At 41.2% G+C, this 27,267-nt stretch overlaps 1 protein-coding gene across 5 annotated transcripts in view; it reads left to right on the top strand.

The window, feature by feature from the left end:
- LOC100652228 overlaps positions 1-26,472 on the top strand; it is an 80,740-nt gene extending 54,268 nt beyond the window's left edge. For all 5 annotated transcript variants that reach the window (XM_048405564.1, XM_020862871.2, XM_003394874.4 and 2 more), the window contains 6 exons: positions 10,293-10,553; positions 12,010-12,167; positions 12,618-12,867; positions 14,893-15,008; positions 20,997-21,134; positions 22,809-26,472. In XM_048405564.1, coding sequence (XP_048261521.1) covers positions 10,293-10,553; positions 12,010-12,167; positions 12,618-12,867; positions 14,893-15,008; positions 20,997-21,134; positions 22,809-23,822 — 1,937 coding nt within the window. In that variant the 3' untranslated portion in view covers positions 23,823-26,472. The remainder of the gene's footprint in view (positions 1-10,292; positions 10,554-12,009; positions 12,168-12,617; positions 12,868-14,892; positions 15,009-20,996; positions 21,135-22,808) is intronic.
- The last annotated feature ends 795 nt before the right edge of the window (positions 26,473-27,267 follow it).

Below are 27,267 nucleotides of genomic sequence, written 5' to 3'. Positions count from 1 at the left end.
TCTTCTGACGTACCAAAATAGTATCCACCGCGATCGCTGGTCCTCGGCCGAGTTTTGGAAACGATAGGTTCGACAGCAGTCGCGTCTGTTTTCTTTATGTAAAACCGTAAAATTCCCGGTTGGAAACCGGTTTTTCAAATAAAAATAAATATCAGAAGGCAACGTTGTAAATCATTTATGAGCGTAGCTTGCAGACCGGTGAATAAATTCAGATTGAACCGCTTGTAAATCACACACAACCGGATGTCGATACGAACCGATGTGCCTTATTTCCTTTCTGGGCGTCTAACGTGCGCTACGCTATTGGCTCGGATTTACATGTGAGGGCGGATCGTCATGGATTACGAATAGCTGTGGTACGTAGCGAGTTTAAACCGTTACAACGTGCGCTGAATACGTTTAAGAATGTATTTTCTCTGATAATATTCTTTCCACGGTTTATCCTGACCGGCTGATAACAGAGAGCTGCTGCAATTGCTTGTCGACTGATAAGAAAGTATAATCTTCGTTTAAAATAGCCTGTTTAACGCTTCGTACGAACGAAATTATATCGTTGATGTCGGAAGGAAACGAGGATCAATACGAACGTTAGCTTAAACGATCCTTGCAGCACGATGTGATTAGATGATTTGGAAACACCGATTATGCTGTGGTTAGAAGCTATTTACGATTGAAATCATTTAATCGAAAGATTTTTGAATAGATATGTATACACTGGTGAAAGAAATTATTTCCAAAATAAGGTCAAAGATCGTTTTCGTAAACGTAGAATTCAATTTTTCTGGTTATTTACACTCGCGAACCGATTAGTGACGAACAACATACTATAACTAGCATCATTAAAGGGACCGATATGTTGATGCATCGCAACCGCTATTACATTGATCGAAGTGATTACGACATATTAAGCACCCTATGTAAATTACGACATCCAATTATCCTAAACATCAATACGGAACTGGCAGGGATTAAGGAAGTTTCGGCGTAAATTGACGCAATTCGCTCTCCGTTAAATCGTTTGAAATTGTATAAATTGTGCAACAACAGTGCTATTAAGTTGCACCGTGGCGCATTTAGTTACCATCGTTTCAAAATTCAACAGCGCAATCGTTGTTATTTCAAGTGCTGTTCTTAGTTTGCCGCCTTCCTTTCCTTTCTATGATTTCTTACGTGTCTAGGTGAACTCGTTAAACTCGACGAAAGCCTAGTTCTCGACACACGACGACGAATCGTCGAAACTTTTGGAGGATCATCGAGCGAAACAAAGGTCAATGTTTCAATCACGTTTCGGCCGGTATGTCCCAGCGACAGGCCAGACACGATCAAAGTTTAATTGGAACAATTCGAACTTCTCTCTTCTGTCGCGACGCTCAAAGACGAACCGCTCGAAGCGAGGGCAGATCTATGTGCGCGCGCGTTCGAGTCTAACTGCAATTGCGAATTGATGGACGATCGGGCGCAAAGACTACTTGATTGTGTGCTCGATGTAGCACAGATAACGGGTAGTTTAGATCGAAATTGGTATTCTGTATGCATTCGCGATGCAGCTTCTGATTCGTACGAAACCTATGTTTGAAAAACACACGGGCCGCAAAGGCTAATGCAACCTAAATGTATGGTGCGATCACTAAAAGGGCACGATAAATCCGTCAACGTGATCAGTCCGTTCCCATTTGCTTCTTTTTCGCGACGCTGTATCGATAAGTTTAATGGATTTCTGCAATTTTTCAAAAAAATTCAAAGAAGAAGGGGAAAAAATACATCTGGAGAATCTCGTCCGAATAAAATAACTGATGGAGAACGAAACATTCGCGGTGGAACATCCCTCGTATGTTGTGCTTGTGCGATATTGCATTTGCCACGATAACATTTTCTCGTTCTAGAAAAGCGCTCGGTCGTAAACTACGGATTTTGCTGGTTCATCGGCAAGTTCCAAGAAACACTGGAAATTAGAACAATAATCGAGTCAATGAATCGGTGCCACTATATAACGCGGACACGGCTCTCGTTCGCCTTCCTTTTTAATTCTTTCTATTCTGGCTGACGCTCCTGATCGAAGAGCTCACGCAAACGGGCCAAGTAACCGTTCCGGAGAAACCGGCATCGGGAGAAGGTCCTAATTGCACGGATGAAACCTTTTTAATTGCTCGCTCGTGAACACGATAACGCGGTTACATCGGTATCATTATGAAATGTGGGACACCTTTAAGCAGTTGGAGCCACTCAGGCACATTAATGAGATCACAGTTGGTTGGAGACTGAATAAGCATTCGCCGGATGAAACGCGATCGAACCTCTTCCGTTTTGTGGCATAACGAAGAAATGGGGCTCGAAGAACAGCAGTTCGTTAAACGGGTACGCTTGATCTCCCTTGAAGAACCGTGCGGTAACCTGACCAAACGACACAACTTCTTTTCTAATTACGAACGAATAATCAAACTCTCTCTTTGCGATCGTCAAATCGGTGGAATTCACCGATAATACAGCTTATAAATTATTAGCGTAATCCGTGACATAGTCATCCATGCGAAGGACAATCGGTTCTAAGCTCGACGAACATGTGACGCCGCTTATCGATCCCATTTACGGGCGTCGGTCGACTTCCAATGTCGAGTAAAGAAGATCGACCTTCGAAAGTAGATAACGAGAATACCATGTTTCGCGAACGATAACCAAAGAAAGTGGAAATCTGGCGAAACGCGAAAAGTTGCGAATGACATTTGGACGAACGCGACCACGATCACGACACGAGACTCGATCGTACTCGATTTTTCGCAGACATCACTGCTACTTGATACTTCGTTACCAGTTCGTTCTCCCTGTCTCGTTACCTGTAACCACCAACCAATTTACCAGCAGTGTAGGCAAGTGCAATTTAAAGCGCGTCGACGAGCGTACCATGGCTTTCTTACCTCTGCCAAGTTTCGCGTTTCACGCTACGGAACACAGGCTAGCGATAAAAAGTTTCCCTCTACCGCGTGTGTAACAATCGAGGCACGTTCGTTTGTCTCCTTTACCACTTATATCTCACCATTACTGCCAGTTTTTACGTTGAACGCGATCAGAATTGTGCTAAATGGTGTGAGTCAGAGACGCGATCGTGCTATTCGACGGCAAGGTTAATACTTTCGATGTTTGGACATCACCCGCGGGAGACATCGAAGGGTAGAAACTGGTAAAAAAAGAAACGAAAGGAAAAAGGTAGCAACCTAGAGCCCCAGAGAAAAAGGCTTTCTAGAATCGTCGGAGATAGGAGGAAGTCGTGGCTAAGTTCCAAAGTGGACGAGCAAATCTAGTTATCAACCACTCAGGAGGTAAGGGGCCATCAAAGAACCGTTTAATGCGACCCCACGTAAATCAAGGCCGACCGCCCTTCTGCCGTCTCCGTGTTTCGTGGAACATCGAAATACTCTAAGGCCGAGAGTCTGTGCAAGGGAAGCCATTAATTGCGGTAAGACACTGCGCTTGTCCTTGAACTAAAATGGCGTTAAAGACCACCCACAATGTGCGTTCCCATCGATCAACTTTACCGAAGAAACTGCTACCGATTACACCCCAATTGCACCGTCGAAGGAACGGCCTAACTTATGTTAAGAAAGATCAATCGAGAGTAAACCAGATTGTAGGAAAGTTAGGTGATTTATCAATGGAAAAGGAAAGAAGAGATAACACAAAATATGTTTCCACGCTAACGAAGAAGTCGCAACTTCCATGGGCGATAAAATGATAAAGAACCAAGACATTTTTCCACGGACATTTTTAATCAACGGAACGGCCAGAGATTACGTGCGATTTAACGATTTCGATCGTTGAAATTACTTCGGTCCGTGTTCGAATCGGTAAATTCATTGGGGAGCAAGGACAGCGCAGTTAGCTGTGATAAAGTTGGTGCTGGTTAATTCCTTCTTGCGGCTGGCTCGTTCTCCATTGTCCTCTACAGCCGCGTTCCATGACGAGTGGCATCGTCGAACGCACCTCTAACTGCAATGAATCACTACGAAAGCGGAAATCTCGGCCGAGCGACCGTTTAAGCGCGTACAACGAAGTGCATCGATGCATTCCCATCTATTCTATCCCGATGTCTATACATCAGTCTGTGACAAAACGACGTGTTCTCGGTTCGTTTCAATCGTAACGTTGAATAAGCGCAAGAAAATCGCCTTCGAAGCGCGACACAAATCGTTTTAATTCAACCTGCGCGCATCGAGCGAATCGAACGTAATGTCGTTTCATCTGTGCTTTACGATACGTTAATTTTTCTCCCGATATTCCTTGCTACCGCATCAACCTTTCTCCAAACGATTGTGACAATATCTTTAGAGAGACATTGGACAAAATGCAAAGAAAAGCGCCTGGAAAATTTCATCAAATTATATCGTCGAAGAAACTGTTTAATTCACGATCGAACGTTGAGGAATACACGCGTCCCAAAGTGTAGATAAAGAAGAGCGCTGGTATATAAAATCCCTGAGGATCTGTCTCGGCAAACTCTCCCCTTCATCGGCTCTTAACAACGTATCTCCGAAAATGACTCGCTTTTCAGGATGGATCATGCCCCTTCTCGGTCATCCTTGTCGGGAGTGCTCGTTAAATGTTCTCACTCAACGGGATACGACTTGATGCGAATGTAAAAGAATCGGCTCGCTCTATTTCCCAAACTCGTAGCGTCCTTAAGCCGCCTAATACCGTGTAAAATATAGCTAGCCTTCCCGTGGCTCCGTGTAAAATATAACCGTGTCTCTCCCCTTTACATTTCCCTCTAACGGCGGTTTTTCGCGGAATCCAATTCATTGGTTTCTCCTGCGTTAATGAAAACCATAAAAATGTTTCCTTCTTTTTACATCGGATGATCACGATCCAATTTTTACGATGTCTTTCCACCGACTCTCAGCTAAATATAATTTAACGAACGGTCGACATTTTACGCTCAGTTAAACAAGACGGGTGATCACTTTTTCGCGACTGTTTTTCGATCGATATTCGTTGTTATACCATAGAAATAATCCTTCGTAGCAGACCGATCTATTATCGTCGACCCTTTGCCGATGTAATGGCCGTTCTCAAAGTAAATGGATATATTACACGAATACGTGGGTGGATCTGAATAGGATATCATAAATCATCGACCATGAAAAAATGAGTTCCGTAGAGGTCGCGAAACATTTTCGAGGGATTTAAACGTAACAGAAAGTAAACTCGGGACTGGATTCCATAGAGACCTCGTTCTCCCCTTCTTATTCCATTCCACTCGAAGGAAAAGTGAAATAAAATCGCAATAAAGTTTGCTCGTTTGCCGCGCAATGAAAGCGAAATACCGAGTGCAAATTTATTTACATCTGTCATTAGGTTGTTAGCTCAATATTCGGTGAAACGTCGTTTGCACGGCCGGCGATATAATTCCATCGCTTCAAGAACACAAACTACTTCTATTCGCGTTGGAATAGGTGCGATAGGTCGTGAAAGAAATAATCAAGTTGAAAATTGAAAAGAAATTATCCAGCAAAGAATTGAATTGACGTTACTTTCGCGTTATAAATTCATCATTTCTCTCGAATAGAAAAGCTTTTACATCGTCTCGGCTTCAAGCATAAAGAGAATTCTGTTTTTAGATATAAATTCATTTTATATTTATTTTATTTTTATAGTTATTTATATATATGTATATTGTGTGTATATTTTTTATATTTATTTATTTACTTTGGAAACGATGCTACAGTACGCACTGTACTTATTCGATTTAGCATAAAGTCGAAAATTTGAACAACAAATTTTCACGAAATCACGAAGTCTGAAACAGAAAACGTAATGTTCAAAATCGAACGCGTATATAAAATCAGATTTCGACATTTTACTTTCGTTTTTGCAAAAGAAAAAAAAATATATCAATGTTTCGAATTAAAAATGTCTTGTTTGCTTTCGTTTCATAAATACCTGCACGCGCCAGGATATATTTCTGTCTACGGTTTTACCATGGGAAAAGTTTGCAAATATTAATCGGCGGTGCAGTTGCAAGAAATAAATATCCGATTTGAACAAGGAGGGAAACTACACCATTTTACCGGGGCTTCGAGAACAAACCGGCTAGGTCATTCAACTCCCAGGAACCGTGCAACGCTCTTCCTTATCTTGCGAATCTCTATGGAAAATTCGATGAACTACCCGCGGAGATGCTGATCATTATTGCGACCACGAATTCAGGGTATTGGCTTGAGACCTTCAAAAGTCCATTACACTTCTTTTAATAGAAATTTTTGAACAATTTTCCCTACGATTACCAGAATAAAATTTATATTGTACCCTAGAAAAATCTGTTTGACGGGTAATTTTTTAATCTTTCTGCGAGAACTTTTACATTTCCAAATGGAGGTAATTGTACGTTTTCGACTCTTAATATATTCTACGTTATAATTCGCATTAAATACAACAATATCTCTTAAAATAATTCCTCTGAAATTACTCGAAAGATCAATAATAAATTTCAGGTATACGAAAACCAAGCACGTACGACTGTAATATTTTTTCGCGGTAGACACCTAAGAAAGGCTTTCTTCTTATCTTTCTCGATACCTCTCGATATCTGACATCATGGATAAAATCCACGCCCATTAGTTACGGATATATTTCTACGATCGTGCCGCAGAATGAAACTCTAATCACGTTCTCGGAGAAATCATCCTCGAGCTTTCGTTCTAAGTTGCCGGGAATACTGTTGGAAAATGTGCGAAAATTTGTACAGACTTCGTGACTCACGGGGTTCCTTCGTACGCGAGCTACGAAAAATACGAAACGCCGGTGAAAATTCGACGGGTTTATTGGGAGGGGAACGCTAGTAGTTACGGAAGACGAGAGGTATGGAACCTGATAGTCAGAGGAAAATGGCAGCGGATTCCAAGACAGACGAGTTCGTAGGATGTCAGGCTAGAACCGTGATATACACTAATATCGCGAATGGTCGAATATTTGCGTGTACCTTGGATTTCACGGCTCAGGTAAGTTCTGCGATGACGGAAGCCATTTACTCCATACGTAAACGATGTTCACGGTGGCTGAGACGTCGTGAAAGTTGGTGTTAGATATCGACGACGGCGAAAGCTTAAACTTGGAATAGATATCGCACCCTCTCGCTCGAAATTACTAGATTCGTGGTTTCGCAGTATGTTTGCCGCTCAGCGATTAGGTAGACTGGGTCGATAGAAATTCGTGGCATCCAGAACTACGATGCGCAGTGACACCGTTACAGGTGTAACTATATACATAACGCCGTGACGCTTACTTCTGAAAAGACTAAGAAATTGGAGGAGAGGAAACGCGAGAGGCGGATCGATAAATAAGTCGTGAATGTCGTACAATAGCGGAGAATTGCGAAACCCTTTGAGAATGGCCCTTAATTTCCACAATGATTACAAGCAGCAGGCGGAAGGTGACACAATCAAAAGATAATGAAGCGTGAAAATAGGAGAAGAAGACTCTTTGAATCTGTTGAAAAACTCGATCGATCGCACCGCGACTGGAATACTGGTATTTCCGTGCGAAAGCGGACAGTAGTTGGAGGCGAGATTGCCACCGCTTTAGAGTTTCCTCCCCCTCCGAGAAAATAGTCGCGACGCAGACCTTTATTCCTTCCTTCTTTTCTATCCCGCTTTTTATCGTTTCCTTCTTTCTTCGCATCGAAGAAACGCGGTTCTCTCAATGGAAGGCTCGAAGCGCCATTCAAATAAGAGCCAAGAACGGTCGTTGTTCGATGAAGAAGTCGCGACATTTTAGTGTCACGTACGATACCGTTCTCGATTCAGTCGGAGGATCGGAATCAATCGTCAACTGCGATTTTTACAGTAGATGCGTCATGTCGCGATGAATTTCCTGCTGTTGGTAAGTCTCACATAGAAAATATTCGTCCGTCCTTCGGACGAAAACGAGTTCGCTGTTCGCGTGGGCTGGCCGCAGATGATAGCCAGAATTTCATTCACAGCGTAACATAAATACACGAATGAAAATAACAGCTTCGTCGTGAGCATGACATTCCTATGCGGTTGTATAGTGAGAAAGCCACTAATAATACTCGTTTCGAAATCGTACCTTATCCGGATCATCAATACGATTTATCGCGTACATCCCCGGAGTACGTTATTCACGGAAACCGTTTGCGTACTTTTAATTGCCATGAAAATGGACGATCTATTTCTTCGAGTGGCGTTTAGCGAACGCTCAGAAACAAATACGCGGCTTTTATACCATGATTTTCAGTCAATAATTTCCTTCATATCGCGATCGGTCGGGTATAAATTTTTACGCGGCCCACAAATGGCGATACGAATGAGATATTTTATTCGCAAATACCAAGTATTTATGAGCGAAGCGTAAACAACGCGCAAGTACTATCCTTTCCCTACACACGATGGACTTTTGGTTTACCGCTTGTCCGAACTCCGCTGTGTTGTATGGTACAAAGCGTTCGTCGAACCATTTGGAATTTAGAGACGATTTCATATATCCACGTGCGTTCGTGCGTATCTCATTTTAGCGAAGGAATCTTTGCTAGCTTGAAATAATTATACCTAAGAGCAACCAGAGAGTTGGAAACGCGTTAATTGTTCGACAGAGCGGCAGCAATCCCTCTGCGATTCAGCAAGTGAAACGAAACGTGAGAACTATACGCACACAACCTACAGCCAAATACCGCGGAATTCCCCTCGTTGCCTTACCGGAAAGATCAAGTGAATTCTAACGATCGATTCGCGGTAAATAATTCTTGGATAATCTTGGTACGTGCGATGAAAGTGAAGTCGCGTTTGCATGCCAACGACTTCATTACAGATCGCATCAGCCATCGACTGGGATTTATATACGAATAGCACAGCTCGATGCTAAGAAAGCGGTCGGACAGCCTGATTTTGCAAATCGCACGTTCACGATGTCACCATACGCCCGAGATTCTGTCGCGCATAAAAGAACATCGATTTCGATTTATTGTGTGGAAAACGTGAGAACGATAGGTTCGCGACTCTAACACTCGCCAGATAACTTGTCAGGTATTAAAGAACATATCCGACGAAGCAGAAGTTCTAAACCTTCTTCTTGAAAACGAAAAGCTTCGTCGGCGGAATCTTATGGGCCGCTTCTTTTAACGATCAATTCTTTCCAAGAATTTATGTCGCGATAAATGAGTTGCTTTTTGCCAGTAGATAAAAAGCACGTAGAAGGTACCGCGCTGTAAGTTAAACCGGGTACTTTACGGCATAAGACGAGTCAAAAAAGTTGCGCGACGAATACGAAGAATAACCTGGCCGGTTGCCAGGTCGACTTTCGACGTTAACGACGTTAGAACATTGGTCGTGTAAGCCGACCAATCGGCCAAACTCATGCATAACAATCCAAACAATGCGTGTGTGACATCGCTTCGTATTTAGGTCGCGGTTTTACGTAAATAGCAAATTAAAAATATTATCCCTAAATATTATTAATAAAATCGGTTATCATTCATAATTCTTCAGATACAGCGAGCACTTCGGAAACCCTTTAACATTGAAAACTCTACGACTTTCTGGTTAGATCCCATCTTGAGTACGCAAGCGTTATACGGTCGCCACGTCGCACTAAATACGTTCGGTTTATTGAAAGATCACAACATAAATTCGTAGGTTTTGTATCGCGTTCGCTAAACTATCCCATTCACAGTTGTGATCATAACTACGACGCTGTACTCCACAGACTCAACATTCCAACACTTGAGTGAGAAAGAAGATTAATTGACATTTTATTTCTTTCCAAAATTATAATTAACTTATTGTTAATATACTGTCTGTCACTCCTTCGATTAATTAATTTTAATACACGAACACGTCCTTCACACAACACTCTTGCTTTCCCTGTTGAATTATTTAACAACGATTTTACATTTATTAATTTTATCAGAATAATATACCGAATAAATAAATCATCAGAATATGCAGCTATGCGAATATTATTAATTGATTTCTTGTCTGGATCAATCGATAAATACAGACGAATAACTATGAAATCAAACTACTCTCAGAATACACTGCACTCACTTTTCTGCCTGTACTTTTATATCTGTATCTTGTTGGATTAATTCTCTTCTTTTCTTTACCCGTTTTGTAACGTTAATTAAAAATACTGTTAAATCCGTACAAGAAAAATAAAATAGCTTACTTTTGCATTCTTCGATAAACAGTTTCTTTCATGATTACAAAAATCACTCAATTCGGAGAAACGTCTCTATATTTGCTGTTTTCACAGTTTCTAACGAGAACGTTACCCTTCTCTCGTTTCAGCTAAGGAAGGCATGCTGTTGAAGCTCGACTTTCGAGACGAATTCAAACTCGAGGGGAGTGCAGACTGTCGTTACGATTTTCTCGAGGTACGTGACGGCCAGTATGGCTACTCCAATCTCCTCGGTAACTTCTGTGGCAAGAATTTCCCCCCAGAGATCACGTCGAAGACGAGATATCTCTGGCTGCGATTCCACAGTGACGATAGCATCGAGGACAAGGGCTTCAAGGCCGTTTGGAGTATGATACCAAGACCAACCTATCGTAAGTCCACAGTATTTCGATTCATCTACCCGTCTGTCACGTTGTCATAGTAAGATTTTCTTATTAGAAACGAACCTATTTCAATCAAGAATCCGTTGAGATTATTCGCGAGATACGGAATTCGAGATTGCAAATTATTTCGTAGCTTCTGCAAACATGTTACGCGTATATCACGTGCCGATAAGTCATGGTCTGTGTATAGTAATATTTTGGATCAGGAAAATATCGATTAGTTGCTTCTCGTTGATAAATTTTATTAAAGTTCGAGCGTACATGTATACAGAAAGAGAGAAACTAACGAAATATCTGTATGTCAGGATAAAAATTGTTGCCCATTCATTGAAAACAAACGCGAGTGATGACCGGCGGTTCTCAGATTAGAATACTCGGTCGGACATTAGCCTCGACGACATCGGCGAACGTTGGGAAGCTTCCAATCCACCGGATTTCCCGCTCCAACTACGATCTTTGTGCAGAATTTTTTTTATCTTGACTAGTAATAAATTCTACGTGCGCGATTCATGTCGAAAAACTAGTGCTCGAAGCTGACTGAAAATAATTTCAACGTAATTTCTGTTGCTGTGTCCAAACACTGTCAATATTTGAGTACTGCTCCAGTAATCCATAAAATGTTACAGTTGGAGCTGAGTTTCATGTTGAAAATTCCAGAATAAATTGTTCGTACAAAGCGATACATCTGCTCCAATTTTGCATTTTCGCGTAGTTTTACGAATCAGTTTTACGGCAATGCTAATTCAATACTTCGTAAGTACTTATACGTATTACGGTCTCCCTCGCAATAGCTACCCGTTTTGCTCTGCTCGAGTAGGCCAGATTACCAGAAATGCGGCGCCGATATTCATTCGCGTCTCATACAGCTCATTATTTCCGCGCATTTGCCCTGATCCGGACCGATGAATGCCGTTTGAGTATTTGGTTGCTCTTAATACGCTCCAAAACGCATGGCTTTCGAAGCTGCCGCGAATCAGTCTTAATGAGGGACAAACATTAAAACTCTGCTACGATGATAATGTCAAATTCAAACATCGAGGGGAAAGGAAATTAATCAGAAGCCGGGTGAGATGAATCTTTTCGCGCGTTTGATTCATTTCCTCTTGTTCATTGTGCTGCTCCGGCCGCGAATTTTATAATGCCAATTCGGCACGGGAAATCAATTATTTCTCGAACAATGGTTGGAGATTTTTTGTTGTTTCCCACGGTCCACGTTTCCCGCTCTTTTTTCTTTTTTGTCCCTTTCTGACCCACGAACGCTGTTTGGCTCGTGGTGAATACGTTTTCTATTGGCTCTCGACATTGGCATCGAAGCTCGCGCTCGTAAATGAGCGAGTTGCATTATACGCGAGAAATGAAACGTACACGCGAATTCGTCGAGGCAAATAAACACCTGACGATGAGTCTGGGAAAAGCGTAATACTGTAATAGGTGTGATTCACAGCGGGAGTGCCACCAGAACCGGAGCCGTGTGTCAAATACGTGAATGGCGTGCAGGCAATTATTAGCAGCGATGACGTGCAGGACAAGAAGATTGTCGCTGAGAAGGAAGGCATCCCCCTGGATTGCATGTGGAACATCACCGTCAATGAAGGATGGAAGGTAATTTCGTCAATTTCGTCAATTTACGTCAGCACCATTTCGCTAATATCATTTCACGAATTTCCCTCTGTCGATAATATCTCGATAATCTTTTAAACTAGTTCATTAAAAAAAGGAAAAATAAGTACGCAACAACAAAAAGACAAACGTACAATGCACCGTATATTTTGAACTAAATCGTCCAAAATACTTGATGACTTGTCCCTTTGCTATCAGACTACCTTTGATCCCTGTCTCATCACTATCTGGACGTCCATTCTTTTTGGTCAAACGAAATCACGTCTGGCACGAAAACGTCGGTAATTGCGATGCCCGCTTTGCTTCATAAAATATACTGAGTAATTGGTGAAAATTCTTTTGGGTTTTCTCGTTCGTCATCAGAACAGAGATAGAGGGAAAAAGAAAGGACCCTTCACTGAGCTTTATCACAGGAACACGTACAACTTTCAGATTCAGCTGGTATTCTCGGATCCCTTCAAACTGCAACGACCAAACGAGTGCGACGCCAACTTCGTGGACATATTCAAAGAACGCACTGACATGTCCTCCAGAGAGAAGAATTTCTGCGGCAGCATCGCCGACACCGTCCTCATCACGGCCAATATCGCCTTTGTCAGGTTTTACGCGGAGCCTAAAGCACTGAACAGCAGCTTTGAGGCCGTCATGACAGCGCTCAGAGACAGAGATCCGGGAGACAAACGTGAGTTCACAAACATGCTCGATTAATTGTTCACCGTTGTCTACGACAGCTTTTATCTCCGTGTAATATCATTCGCGATATTACTTCACCGAATACAATTGCCGTTTGAGATTCGTTCGAGGAATTGCGTATTCTCCCTGATAAAATACCATCGCGCTCTTATTAAATGTTCGTATCGAATAGCTAACGAAAATTTTACTTTACAAACAGATCATGATATTACGGGGCAGGATATTAGCCAATAATGTTAATTAACATGTAGCTGAGCATGTTTATATGTGTTTACGATAACGTAGTTATCATTGCGTTAAAATGTAATGAACGACAACGAGTAAAGCTTTCAAGCTTTATGCACAGCATATGAAAACTGTTCGTTTTGATAAGGTGTATAAATATTTATTCGCTTGATAAAATTATTAATTAAATAGCGTGTCACGAATGCCAGAAAATTACAGAAACTTAATAAATGTCGCGAACGATCTGTTAAGAGACAAAAGGAGATAACCCAATTACATTTTATAACGACTTGTTGTATGATAATAGAATACACGTTAGTAACTGGCGTCTCACGGACCGTCATGAAACAAGAAGTTTAATTTCAATTATAACGAATGCCGTGCGAATATCGCGAAGATCGTCGTTCACGGCACGCAAGTAATTCAGTGTTAAGTTTCATTAAATTTAACGCCGGGGACGCATTCGTACTCGGAAATAGACAGACACTGGTCTAATGGAAATCTATGAATTAACGTCGCCTCGCCTGCGTTTTATGACGAACATACGAACAATGAAAAATACTAGGAAGAAACGAAAGAGCAATTAGATGATTGCCCGACTAATCATCTATAAAATGAAAGGTTATAATTTCTCTGTTTGTCAACGATCATAAAATGGTAGACATCAACAATGCGGACATTCCATTAACCGAAGTGACTTGTTACCGATAGTTTACGTAACACGCTGATTACGGAAGAGGACTCGTTAATAATAAACGAAATATCGATAATACAGTAGAAAGTAGCAAATTAGGAGACGCGAATATCAATGTTACTCGACCGAAGTCGCGATCTGATTCTGATGAAGTCGCCAGGAACGATGAAAAGTTTCTTACGTTCGACCTACCAATTGATCAGACGCGTTCTGCAGGCTTCGAATAATTCTTTTGCTACGAAGAACAAAATATTAAATTTTCCGCGAAGCTTGAATCGTGGAACCATACGAAATATCGCTAAAATTCCATAGAACGATGGATATCCTCGTTCGCGACACGGAAAAAATGGAATCATGGACACAATACGTTTGCTTCTATTATATTATTCGTACGATATTTCACAGTCAAAAGAAAACGATCGCGTACCGAAAGCCTTCTTTTTTTAAGCGATGGACTAGTTCGATTTCAGGCTCGATCGAACGCTCAGAGCTGACGATTACAGCGATATCGATAAAAATATATAATCGTCTTAACCAGTTCATATCACAGAGAATAATCGCTCGCGAACGGATCCCAGTTCTAAATTAATGGCGGTAGACTTGGCTGAATGGCAAATGGAGTAAGCCGCTGCGGTGCAGATACACGTACGAAATTTCCCGTTCTATCTCGGTACGAGAAGAATCTCAGCCTCTCTACACCTGCCACCCTTGCAGAACTAATATCTTACGAGCGACTTGCCCGCGGACTCGAGCAAAATTCACTTATTCCCCTATCTCTCGTACGATAAGATTTCAAATGAAAATTTTCTTGTACGGCTCTTCGTTCGCAGTATAAACTCGAGATTATAAGAACAATAGATTCGCAAGTCCTCGACGTTGATACTTAAAAATTTTGATACTACTTTCCTTCGTATTTTTCTTTTCTCTATCTAACAGCGTCACTCTCGTGTTCGTGCTGCTTTCATATCGCGGAAGAGATAGTAGTAAAATCAAGCAATTACCTTTCTAATTTTACATTTAACGCGACTGTTCTATGAGAAGTTTAAATCTAATCAGAATATATAACAACGTTATGTTCTCGTTAATTTGTTGCAGCTTGCCTCGATAATGAGTTTTATTGCGAGGATGCAACATGCATCGCCGCTGAATTGCAGTGCAACGGGAGAATCAATTGTCGTTTCCGATGGGACGAAGAAGATCAATCTTGCAACGTGAGTGAGCGAAATTTATATTCGGGAGGACAATTTCTATGCTAATCCTTTTGAAGCCCTTACATATTTCCTGATAACCAAATCTGGATCATTTCTACTTCGTATTCCTTGTTCTGAGTTATCCTTCCTGCCTCACCTCTTGGTACTCTTTGTCTTCTCAAAACGGCATCGTTTATGCAAGCACGATCAACACTTTCCGCGTTATCAGCTAGCGAACAAGCATCGTAGAAAAGTTGACTGCAGTTTTGTTTTATGTATGTCAACGTAAAATAGGGAACTTCAAAGATGTCGAGCAACTTTAGGGAACCATAGCGAAAGGACGGTAAAATGGGACTTTAATAAGATCTCTTCGTCATTATAACTGTTGTGACTAGCAGACCCATTCGGAAGCATTTCTATTGTGTCACTGTAAGCCAGACTACTTCAGCAAAAGCTCGCAGAAGCTGTCGAGGAACCCGAGCGCTGTCATGAGGAAAGTTCTTCGGCCTTACGTACAATATAAAGCGCTATTAAAACAAACGGATAATTATCGTAATTTATAAACAACGTAATACGATTTAGAGAGATTTGGACATGATCGTTGTAAGGATGGCCACATTATCCGGTTCACTATAGATGTATGATATACGGTGCCGCAAGAACGGCACGTTGTCTAGACATAATCGCTTTTCTCTCTTTTGCTCTGCTTTCGTTTGTTCCAGGAGGTTGATTACATTATTCGACGAAAGTTCAGTACTTCTGTTTAAAGACCCTGCTTCACACATATTCAGCGCGTACGTCAATACCTCACACACGCTAAGAAGTAAAGCCATCGTATCCTCGTTAAAAGCCTATAAAGTGTAGTGAAACGTTGGCCATTTTGTAATTAACATAAAAAGAACAACAAGGGATCGTAGGCAATTAAACCGAACAGAGTTACGGAAATTTGCACGTGTTGATTAGTATTTCGGGAATTATCGATTAAGCTAACCGAAACAGTGTAATAAACTCTGGGAATCCGGTATATACGACTCCAACAAAGACTTAATATCCTTTCGTCTTTCCATTTTCCGCCTCTCTGTCCGGGCTCTCGCCGGTTAATTAATTTATTCACAGCTGCATTTGCCAAGCTGTGGCAATCGTTTCGTTTTCCTAACCTTCGACTCGCGTCCACTACTGAGGCTGCGATTTCACTATGCTCCAATGCTGCGTATCGTCAGTCTTTTCCAAGGGAAAACGCTTGCGATTTCGGGACGGAAATTGTATGCACTTTTGACAAACTACCCGAACATGCTACCTTTGAAACGATGCCACGATCCCATCGATGAATCGACGGATATTAATCTAACAGCAAATAATGGCAGCGATATGCTATCATTCGATCGCATGCTTGTTTCTACGTGAGCATCTCTGTTTGACGTTATTCGGCAAACTAGGATCGATGTGCTACGAGTGCACCCTTAATCGGTACGTAAGAGACATCGATTCGTCCTTGTTTCGAGTGTGCTAGCACATTGTCTCATGAATCATGACGCCTCCCGATCGTTGCTGTCCGATAATCTGATTAACGTTCCAATTCGCATTTCCATAAGAAACGGGAACGATCGCTTCCAACGGACAACGTTCATCCAATAAACCTCGGATTTTATGTCTTCTTAGGATAGTAGAAGAAACACAATCGTCGATCGAGTAGCTCGTTAAGATCAAATCGGAAAAACAGAGTAGTTGGACGATCCGCTTAAACGAAACCCTTATTTTCCTCCAAGTGAAAAGTTAAGATTAAAAGGAGTAGCCGCAAATAGAGTCCCGATCCGACAGGTTCTCCGACAGGTAAGGCAAAAAGTAAGATCCCACTTAAACCGCAAAAACGTGACTCCCTTTGAGGTCACTTGTTCCGTAATATTCATCCGTAAGGTCGTGAACTTCTTGTCCCTGGGAGGCGAGCCACGCTAAAAAGGTTATCCCATTGAAAGATGGTCGTTCGTGGATTCCTTTGTACTCGTGCGATTTATTGGGAACGCGGTGCACACAAAGCTTTTCCTCCTGTTTCACTGTAGCGCACGAACAACGTCCCGGGAATCCATTTCTATTTTCCCGGAAACTTGACGAGCGTGAAAAGCCACGATATAAACAACTCTCGCTCTCCCAGACCTGTGAAACACACTGCCTCCATTCTGCTACCCATTTTTTAGATGGTATGTGGCTCGCATCCGCGATGCAAATGTTTTTAATGCAACGGCCGTTTTTGACGTATCTTTTCTCTCACTCGTTCACTACCACCATCGCCCAAACGCATTTAACGATTTTCAAAACACTGGCAACAACCAGCTATCGAATAACCACACCGCTTGTTCTACTATTTCTCATGCCGTACTGGCAAGATTGCCACAATAGGAGAAAGCACATTGAATTCTCGGATCACTGAATGCGGTGTATCGTATCGCGCAAGAACCTCTCTATACCGTATCGATAACTCTATCAAGTTTCCAGCGTGTACGTTCTACATGAATTCATCTGGGCTGTCGTATGAAATCGACTTTACGGCCGTGTCCTTTCCAATGTTCCTTCGGCTTCGTATTCCGGCTACCTGACAGGAAGCCAGACTGTGGCGGAGCAATGTAAAAAATGATCCCAAGTCCGTTTCTCTTTCGAGCAGTTTGTTTAATGTTTTCTGACGGTATACAGAGAATTACACGAACGACCGAGGCATTTTTTACTGGGATTACTCAAACAGCAGAAACTCGGAGACAGATGGCCAGCTATAATATTTTTCAGACCCGTGTAAAAAGATATCGAAATTGCGCTTGGGCATGACACGAAGGAGCACGATAAATGGAGAAAATTAAACTCCGACCTTTAGGAAGGTACGAAAGAGATCGCCCGTAATTCCGTAATTACCGGCAAATTATTTAAAGAGTCTAGTGTCCGACTCAAGTACAGAATCGATAAAAATATTATTACCGGCGTTTGCGAACTAGTTTGAACTACTGAGATTGTTATTCACTACCTCCCTTATTTCTGTCCCCAGGCCTTCCACTATCTGTCCGTTTTACTATACCTAGTCGTGTCTCATGACTGCAATAAAGCACAGCAAGATTGTACGCCGCGATAGTAGAGCCGTTCGCATGGGAAAACAGCCACGAAATTGACGGCACGAATAGAATGCACAACGAAATCGTGGCGAATACACGATGGTAACCATCCTATCCAATTTTATTTCCCTCTAATGGAAAGTGCATCCCTATACCACTTACTTCGTTTAGCGCTTGCTGGTAAATACTAATGGGAAGCAGATTCTATGAAAAAAGAGAGATACCATAGGGAAACTGTCGAAACGTCCGATGCAATGTTTGCTTGAACGTTATTAAACTATGCATACGATTACATAAACCTAAAAGTTTCGATCAACAATAAAATTATGCGTCATCGTCCCAAGCTAAGAAGAATAGTTCGACGATAGATATTGGAATCTCGATTAACTTCCATTCAAGTATCAATCTTCGTGATTCAATCGTACGATTCAAATGAAATAAGTCGTATTTGATTCTTCCTCGATCGACCAGATCGTGCTTTCATTTATATCCATCGCCGCTCTTCTTCTAAAGATATCGATTTCACAGTGACATCGGGTGTCGAGATATTCTACAATAATTACCGCCGCAAGAATGTTCTTTAATTATTATTCCTTCCCGTGATGCCAACCCTAGCCTTGCGATAACATAACACGGTAATCGAGAACATAACAGAATCCTTAACATATATTCGTTACTTCCTCGCTAATGAGAAGTTCTTCAGTATTTTTTACCTCGCGACTAATTATTTCTTTCCTCGAGCGAAAAAAGCGGATCCTCACCGGACTATCATTAATTTCAACGCGGCAAGGCGTGAATCTGACTCCACAGTGATCCGGGTCAAGGAATAGATGAACCTGTGCATAACTCCGCGAGGACTCTCGGTTATCATTAAGAAAAATTCAGTAGGATAAAGTTGCGATCGGCAAGATCCTTCTTTGTCAACGAGGATGCGCTGGTACGTTGCCGAGTATTAATTACGTAACTGATAGGAATAATCTCGCGCGTGTCACAGCGAAAGATTTTTAGATTTTATAAGATTATCCGATAATGATATAGAAGATCACCAGTGTTGATCAAGTTTGCAAATAACATCTTTTGTGCGAAAGGCAAATACTTGTCTTAGAAGAGAAAGAAGAGGTCTACTTGGAAATTCGGTTGTGCGAGTACCGCTTGAATAATTAGAAATGAAAAAGATCCAAGTAAACAGCAAAACCATCTTAAAGCGAAGAAAAGTTTCGAGACAAGCGAAGAGCCTAAATTAAAACGAAATAATCACGATGGGGAGAAAATAAAAGTTTCAATAAATCAATGATCTTAATATCGTTATTTTGACTATTGAAGAAAACAAGAGTAAAAGAAGAAAACAGTGTAAATGGCAAAAAATGTTGCCTACAAAAAAGTCTTCATTATACTTGATATGACGTCCGGTAGCGTGGAGCCGAATAAATATCAATACGATCGAAAATATTGGAGTTTCGCTTGCAGGCCGGGATAAATCCCTGTTCGATAGAGGAGGAAAGCATCAAAAGTATCTCTCGTCGCGAATGCAGTAGCCGTTCGAAATGTATTTTTGCACAGACTTTTGCAAACACGTAAACCGTCCGTTGGAGTGTACTCGGCCATATAAGCATAACAATAAACCTCTCGGGCTTACGGAAGCAGAAAGAGGCATTTTCAACCCCTCAACTAGAATTTCTCGTTCTCCCTTGGCCATCTCTTCTTTTCTCCCTCCACTTGGTTGCACTAACATTGGTTCCAGCTTTCTCCGAGGAATGTTAGAGGATCTAATGCTCAGAAATCTCATTCGGTAGACATTCAGAAATGCTCCACGGGCATCTGCGTGAAAAACAGGGGCACGATAACTCCGTCTATTTTGTTAATGGCGCCGGCTTTTCACAAAATGTGATCATTATGAGCGTTGTTCTTATTATTCTTATCTCGGCCACGTATGCTCGCGCTTTAGCGATCCACTTGGACGTGAAAAAAATCAGGATGCATTACCAACGAAAACAAGATCATCCTTTCAACTCGAGAATAACATAACTGCGTTAATTCTAATCTAAGCTATTTTTATACGTATCAGGCACATTTCATTCTCTATTATACCACTTGCACGCCGATTCTACCCTTGTAATGGTAAAACTGTGGCGGTCATTTTTATACGCGTTCTTAGAAATTCTTGGCCAAACGAGAGGATTTCAAAATTAAGCCTCTGGCGAAATATGTTCGCCGTATCGGCTAAATTCCCACCATTTATAACTTCGCATGACACACAGATACAGCGATAGAGATAAAACGAGAACGAGAAGAAAATGAAAATCGTAGTGTTTGGCGCTGTAGAGCGATATAGGAACTGTATTTGTACGAGCCCGCGATGAAAGAATATTATTCCCGAATTTTCATTTGTACACATACGAGAAGATGTATCACGTCACTCGACATTTTGACTACCTAATAGCGTGACTTTGGTGATGGCAAACGCGAAAAACAAGATATAGAAATGCCAAGAAAAGGACAAAACTCGGTTTGTTATGTTACACGTAATATTCTACATTGCATTACGGTAATTATTCTCAATGTGTATGTATTTAGTAATCAACCGACAAAATGCGCATGCAGTGATCTATGAAACATCTGTATACTCAAACAGATAATTAGTCAGATACAATACTTAGTTTCTTGTTAACAATTTTTTTCATGAAATCTTCTCGAAATCAATTATCTCAAATCAATCAAAAATATAGTTCATAATATGCTTCTGGTGAAATTCAATATTTTTATTAAAAATCATAACCATTAATGTCAACCATAACTTCCTAATGTAAGTAAGTTCCAAATTATTCAGTGTAAACTAATTCGTATTACTTGAAGCGTCGTGGGTTCCAAATTGTTTACGATCCATCAAGAACTTCCCTACCTTATTTTTGCTTTACAGAAGAAGAAATCTCGATTGATCGATTCCCAGCACATCGTTATAATCCTCATCGTTTTCTCGCTGATTATGTTTGGCATGAGTTTCGCCTTCGTTTTCAACTGCGTGAGGAAACTGGTCCGGGATCATCGAATCATTCGGGTAAGTGATATTCTTTTTATCGTACATCTCTGTAACCATGCCAATCTGTCAGAAAATAATTAAGGATATAAATATCTTTACTGATGTAAAGCAGTTTGGCATGGAATTTTTCCAGCACGATCTTAACGCTTGTACGTTTGAATTGCTCGCTATTTATATTTCGATCACGATCATGATACATATTCAGGCTGTTCGTGTTCTATGTCAAAATCCTCTCAGCGTTAGCTCCGACAACCGATTATACTTAAAATTGTTATTTCTATCCAAAGCACGTGACACGTTTGCCCATCTTCGAAGATGGATTATATTTTAAAGGTCGCATACAATATCGTGGACAACATAAGATGTACGTATCGACAAATCACGAAAGACTGGAGGTTCTTTGTGCATTATACACGATTCGCCTTGTTACACGTTCCTAGAATTTCAATTACATTTCGAACACAGCAGAATTTCGATTCGGTTCACGACCTGAACTTGTCACGTACGATCACACGTGTCTAACATTCACGCAACTCGGAAAAGATTGATGCGGCACAATACGAAATGAGTCCACGGTTCGTTTCACCCATTCACGAAGAATGGAAAACTGGAGTTTGAAAGGGCGAATTATAAATGCAGGGGGACAACACATTAATGAGAAAATAAAAATTAATTCTGAACGAATGATCGATTTGAAAATACGGTAATTGTTTATGGATAATTGTCAGGGTTCCGTAAAACTATAGTCATTAGTGATACAACTCTGTATAATTATAATTATCGAATAGCTTGCAGCCGACCTTTTCATTTATTTCACCGAGTAAACTAAATATATACACCCAAATTTTCATATATTAAAATTCGTTAATATTAAAATCACCAGATATTCAAATTTTTAAACGTTCAAATTTACAAATATTCAAACTTTTTAATATTTTAAGTTTCAGTTTGAGATTTCTCCAATTCTCGAACCGTGATAGAGCGAAACGATGTTGTTCGAATACGAATTCGAATGTATGGAGAATTCGCCAATTCTCGAACTACGTTAGATCGAATCTGCGTTGTAAGAGTACCGTGTTATACGGGGGATATCTGCATTGCTTATATTCGTGGTAAACCGATACCATTGATCGGTCGTTTCACTATCATGGAAAGTACGTTATTTGTAATATTAATCCAACATATGAGTTACCGAGACAGTGACTCTTCATTTTATTTAAAAAAAAAAACAAAAAAATGGATGAAAAACCATTGAATATTTAAAATCAACGGCTATCTCTTGTAATTTTAATCCCGCGAATCAAAAGTGGCACACGGTATCACGCTATAATATTCATTCAAAGCTAACAACTGATGTGTCATTTACAAAGCTTCTTGAAAATGAAACCCAGAATAATATAATCAACATTGTGTGAGAATGTGATATTAAGAGGTATTAAATGGATAATGTTTCGTATTGTCAATTGGAATATAGCGTATCATAATATACATATGTTAATCTCCTATTATTCATCAAATAAATAATGGTTATGTTGCAACTAACGAGACAAAAATATTTGAATAAGATCGCTCCATTTCAATAGTACAAATACCATTAACAAAGAGTAGTCATTAGAAACTTTTGACTAGCATACGCTATTTACGCTGCGATATTTAACCGACTAATTGGAAGAATTCGTTTGTCTTGTCCAGGAACACATTAGACAATCCAGAGAAAATCGATTAGACGAACTCGGACGAAAGACAACACCCTGTCCAATCTCGTCTTCCAGAACAGATATCAGGGATCGAGGAAGCGACTCGCCGAGCCTGGAAGTGATTCCCAGCAAAGAACTTTTACAGCCCACTACGCTAATACCACAGGACTACACGAAAGATCTCGTATTGGAGATGGCTTACAATACGAGGGACATGAATGATATCCATCAAAGTAACAATGTTAGTAATGCAACACAGGAACGTCTACAGGAAAACAACGAGGAACCAGAAATGCGCGATAATTCTTGTCAAACACGAGAAAGCCTTTTCGAGCCTCGAATCTCGGACAGTATAATACCCGTGGGTTTCACGACATTCGGCGTTCGTGGCCCGGGCTCTCAAAACGGGACCAATCATCTTCATCATCACCGTCATCATCACCTCCACCATCATCAAAGTCCGACACAGTCGCGCCAAAGTGGTCAGTCTTCTCAGCACAATATGCAGCAGTCTTCCGAGCACAGTTCTCAACAGCCAGGCTCTCAATGCTCTGGTTGTAGTCCAGCATCAAGAGGTCGGGACGGCAGTATGGGTATTTGTCCAAAACACAACCCTATCCCAGCTCCGCCCGGCTGGTCAACTCACGAATCTAGTTATCCGTTACCTCTGCACCAAGGTTCTTCTTACCCGGAACATCCGGATTACCCGTCGTATCAAAGGTTTCAAAGCCCGAAGCCAAGCAGAGAAAACAGTGTCTATTGCCAATCGCCGAAATTATTGAGGCAAGGAACGACTGGTTCCGGAGAGAGATACGGCAGTTCAGTCTATGGATCTGGACACGGATCTAGTAATACATCGAGCACCCAACACTCCGGCACGCCCAAGTGTTCACAACAAACGACATCTGACGCTAGGTACAGAGCAGAGGCGGTGATAGAAGTAGATCAGAGGCGACCTTTCAGTATAGAGAGCACAAAGAGCGCACCGGACGTGATCGCAACGCACTGACGCCGGGGTCCTGGGGATTGGGAGCCGTACAAGAGACGCCATCCCCGTCAAACAGTCGCTGATCTTCAGTTGCCTAGTCGGAACGATGGTAACAAAGTCACCGTAGCCACGCAGAGCTCCTTGGACGACGATGCTTCGACAAGTTCAACGATAGAGGCGAATTCGTCCTCCTGATCCACGCATACCGGCGCGATCGATCGGCCTGGTCAATTAGACCGTGCAATTTCGGACGACTCTAACTTATCCCTGGACAAGACTACGCAGGATGTCCTACGAAATGGCGAAACATCGAGATCTCTTAGTACGGGAAAGCAAAACGGCGTTCCGTTTCCGAGATCGGTGGAAATCGGCAAAATAAAAGAACCAGAGACTCGTCTGGGCAATATCGGTGAAATCGGCGGAATAGATCTAAACGATGCCTCCGTTTCGGAGTCTATAGAGACAAATACGAGGACATTGTGCGGTGATGTTGCGATCCTACAGTCGACTGGACGCGACGAGATGCAGTCAATGGATGGTGTTCCGGTTTCGAAAGTATCGTCAGCCAGGCTGGCTTTAAAACTGAACGATCTCCCGATCCTGAGACCCCCCGAGGCCTTCAGAGCTCCCATTTTCCGTTGCAAAACACCGACCCTAGCGTGGCAACACTGCGGTTGCCCATCGCATTCCCATTTACCGCCGCGAAGATCCTCGGTCATCTGGAGTGCCTTGAAACACTACAGTCAGGAGCCCTTCTATCGAACCTGGCCTAACAGAACTAGCAGAAGGTTCGTTCGACCATTGAGGAGGACCGTGGGCACCCAGAGTTCATTGGATGGCTCGCGATCGTCTCTTAGCGCTCTCCGTTGTGTCGTCAGATCGATCGATATGACCGAAAGGTCGATGGATCTGGAGATCGGAGCTACAATACCATTCTAGGGTTTACTTTTAATTCGGGAGGAGTTATTTTCCGTGTGTTGTATCGATTGGATCACGGACCAAAGATTTTTGTAAGCGAGAAAACGGTCCACGCTCTATTATTGTTAATAATACGATACGAGTTTAAAATTGTTTTCTGTTATCGCTTAAATCGGATCAATCAATCGATGTTCGATAAAAGAACGCTGTTTAGTGATCGCGTTGTGTTGATCGCAAATTCTCGTTAACGTTACACGATCTTCACTGTTGCTATATTGATACGTTCCTTTCGTCGTAAATAATATTATATCGCGTTGAAACCAAAACACATTAGCGAAGTATATGCATTATGTTTTTCGAGGGCATACGTCTCTCATCATATCGTATATTTGTGGTATATTAATGTTAATTGAAGCGAAAAACTTACTATACTTCCGATCGTTTCCACTGCATTCTCCTTCATTGCATTTCACCATTGGAAGCAGCAAGCGAAGGACACGTTGCGGGCTACATATAATTTGTGATTCGAAATTCGTATTTGTCGAGTAAATACGATGTTTTTTTTCGCGAAGAAAATCGTGCCACACAGAATGCAAACATATCGAGACCGAGACACATTTCGTAATGGTGATATAACATCTACGATACTGACACGCATGTTACTATAGTTTTAATCGAACAACTTCAAAGTGATCACATAGTGTTTACACAGTTCAATAAAAATCAAAGTGAAGTGGTTAGAAAACCCGTTAAAGGGAGACACAACACATATTACGAGATGATTACGAGAAGTTATCTCGGCCAACGAGTAAGTAGATTTGTAATTAAAATATGTCAACTCGCGCCTAATGAACGACGATATTCAAGTCGAACGTAGCCTAACCCTTTTTTACACGCGGTATAGATTTCGCGATTCGAATATCTAAGCGTACGGTTATGATACTACGATAGGCAAACTATTTTTCCACGGTGTTTCCACTAATAATCGAGCATCGAGCATGTTTTACACGCACTCGATCGGAAAAAGAGAATCGAAAGAATGCATTTATGAGTCGATAACGTGTTCCATTTCGAATATATCCGATTCGAATCGATCAGAATGATCGATCGTCACGTTTGTAACGTACATACATATAAATTCGTCTCGATGGGTGAGTGAGAACGTTTGTTTGCCAATTTTCTGTAAAGTTTCTGTAAACTTCCCTAGAATCGCGTTATAGGGAATTTTGCTTTGTACGATAACATATTTGACATTTTCAGAAAATGCGATCGTGTACGCACGCATTTTATTGGCAATTGATTCGTTTCTTTTCGTTGTGTGCTGTTCGTTCGATCGTTTGAATGAGACAGGAATACATACAAGATTTCATGAACAATTGAAATTACAAGGCCAGCGTGCGTCAATCATCTAGCAACCAGGTAAATGATTAAATTAGTCAATTAAATGTTAAACGATCGTGCGAGGAAAAAGAAAGAGTAGTAGCGAAACAAAAAATGGAAGGGAAAGAGTGAACAACATGCGTGTTAACCGTAAGCATTGTAAGCGGGTACGTTGTAAAGCTGTCAGGAACCTAACCTAACTTATTATTAGTAATCAAACAATTCTCGCTTCTGTACAGATTACGTATTGCCCGTTATCATTTAGGACAGAATGTACAGAGTGTACACATTTGTATATAAATGACATACGAAATGTCTGTTCAAATGATACGTCAGACAGATAATAAATATAGTACTTTTAAAATGGCCCAGATTTTCGACCTAATCGTATACGTTTTCTTATAAATTCCTTTTTAACCAATTACTTTCCTTTCCATTTGTTCCCCTCGATGTAATTTTCGTTTAAGGAATTCTGGGAATTTTTAACAAAGGTAAGTCAATATTCTATCTAATAATAAATTCTCTAAGCACTGCTTGACTATCTTGCTTCTTTAATTAATCTTGCAGCACTCGCCTATTCGCATCAAATTTAACGTTTTAATAGGTTTTTTTCTTAAGGAGTGTAAAGTTTAACAAAAGCGTTCGCTCTCCGGTTTGCTCGTTTGGCGTTATTAACTTTCTCGTAGCCCGAGGCATTTCGGTCCTTAAACACTTCCTTCCATATACATAGCTCTTAATTAGCTTCAAATGATTTGCAGATCGCATCTCAAGATTCACGTGCCACGATAATTAGCTAGCTCTACTTTTACATATTACGTGGTGTCCTATATCGTCTTGATATACTTAGAAATACATCCCGTGGTTAAATTAAACAAATTCCTCGGTCGGAATTATCATAACGAATTGAATTTACTTTGCATAAAGGAGATAATAGACAGGGAAAGAGTTAATATCCGCGTGGACTTTCCGCGTACTGCTAAAAAGTATCGTGTTAAACGGCCAGAGGACCTTGACTTTTGCTCATTTAACAGAAACCCAGTCGTTTGACGAGGGTAGTTAAAAGAAAAACGCGAATAATGAAGACAGATGAGTTAAATCGCGGCAAAATGTGACTCTGCCGCTGTTGGTACGTTGCATCCTGGCATACATATTCATATAATATGTGTAC

The sequence above is a fragment of the Bombus terrestris genome, chromosome 4 (assembly GCF_910591885.1).
Source record: "Bombus terrestris chromosome 4, iyBomTerr1.2, whole genome shotgun sequence".
Classification (NCBI taxonomy): Eukaryota; Metazoa; Arthropoda; class Insecta; order Hymenoptera; family Apidae; genus Bombus; species Bombus terrestris.
This window is presented reverse-complemented; position numbering and strand designations above follow the sequence as displayed.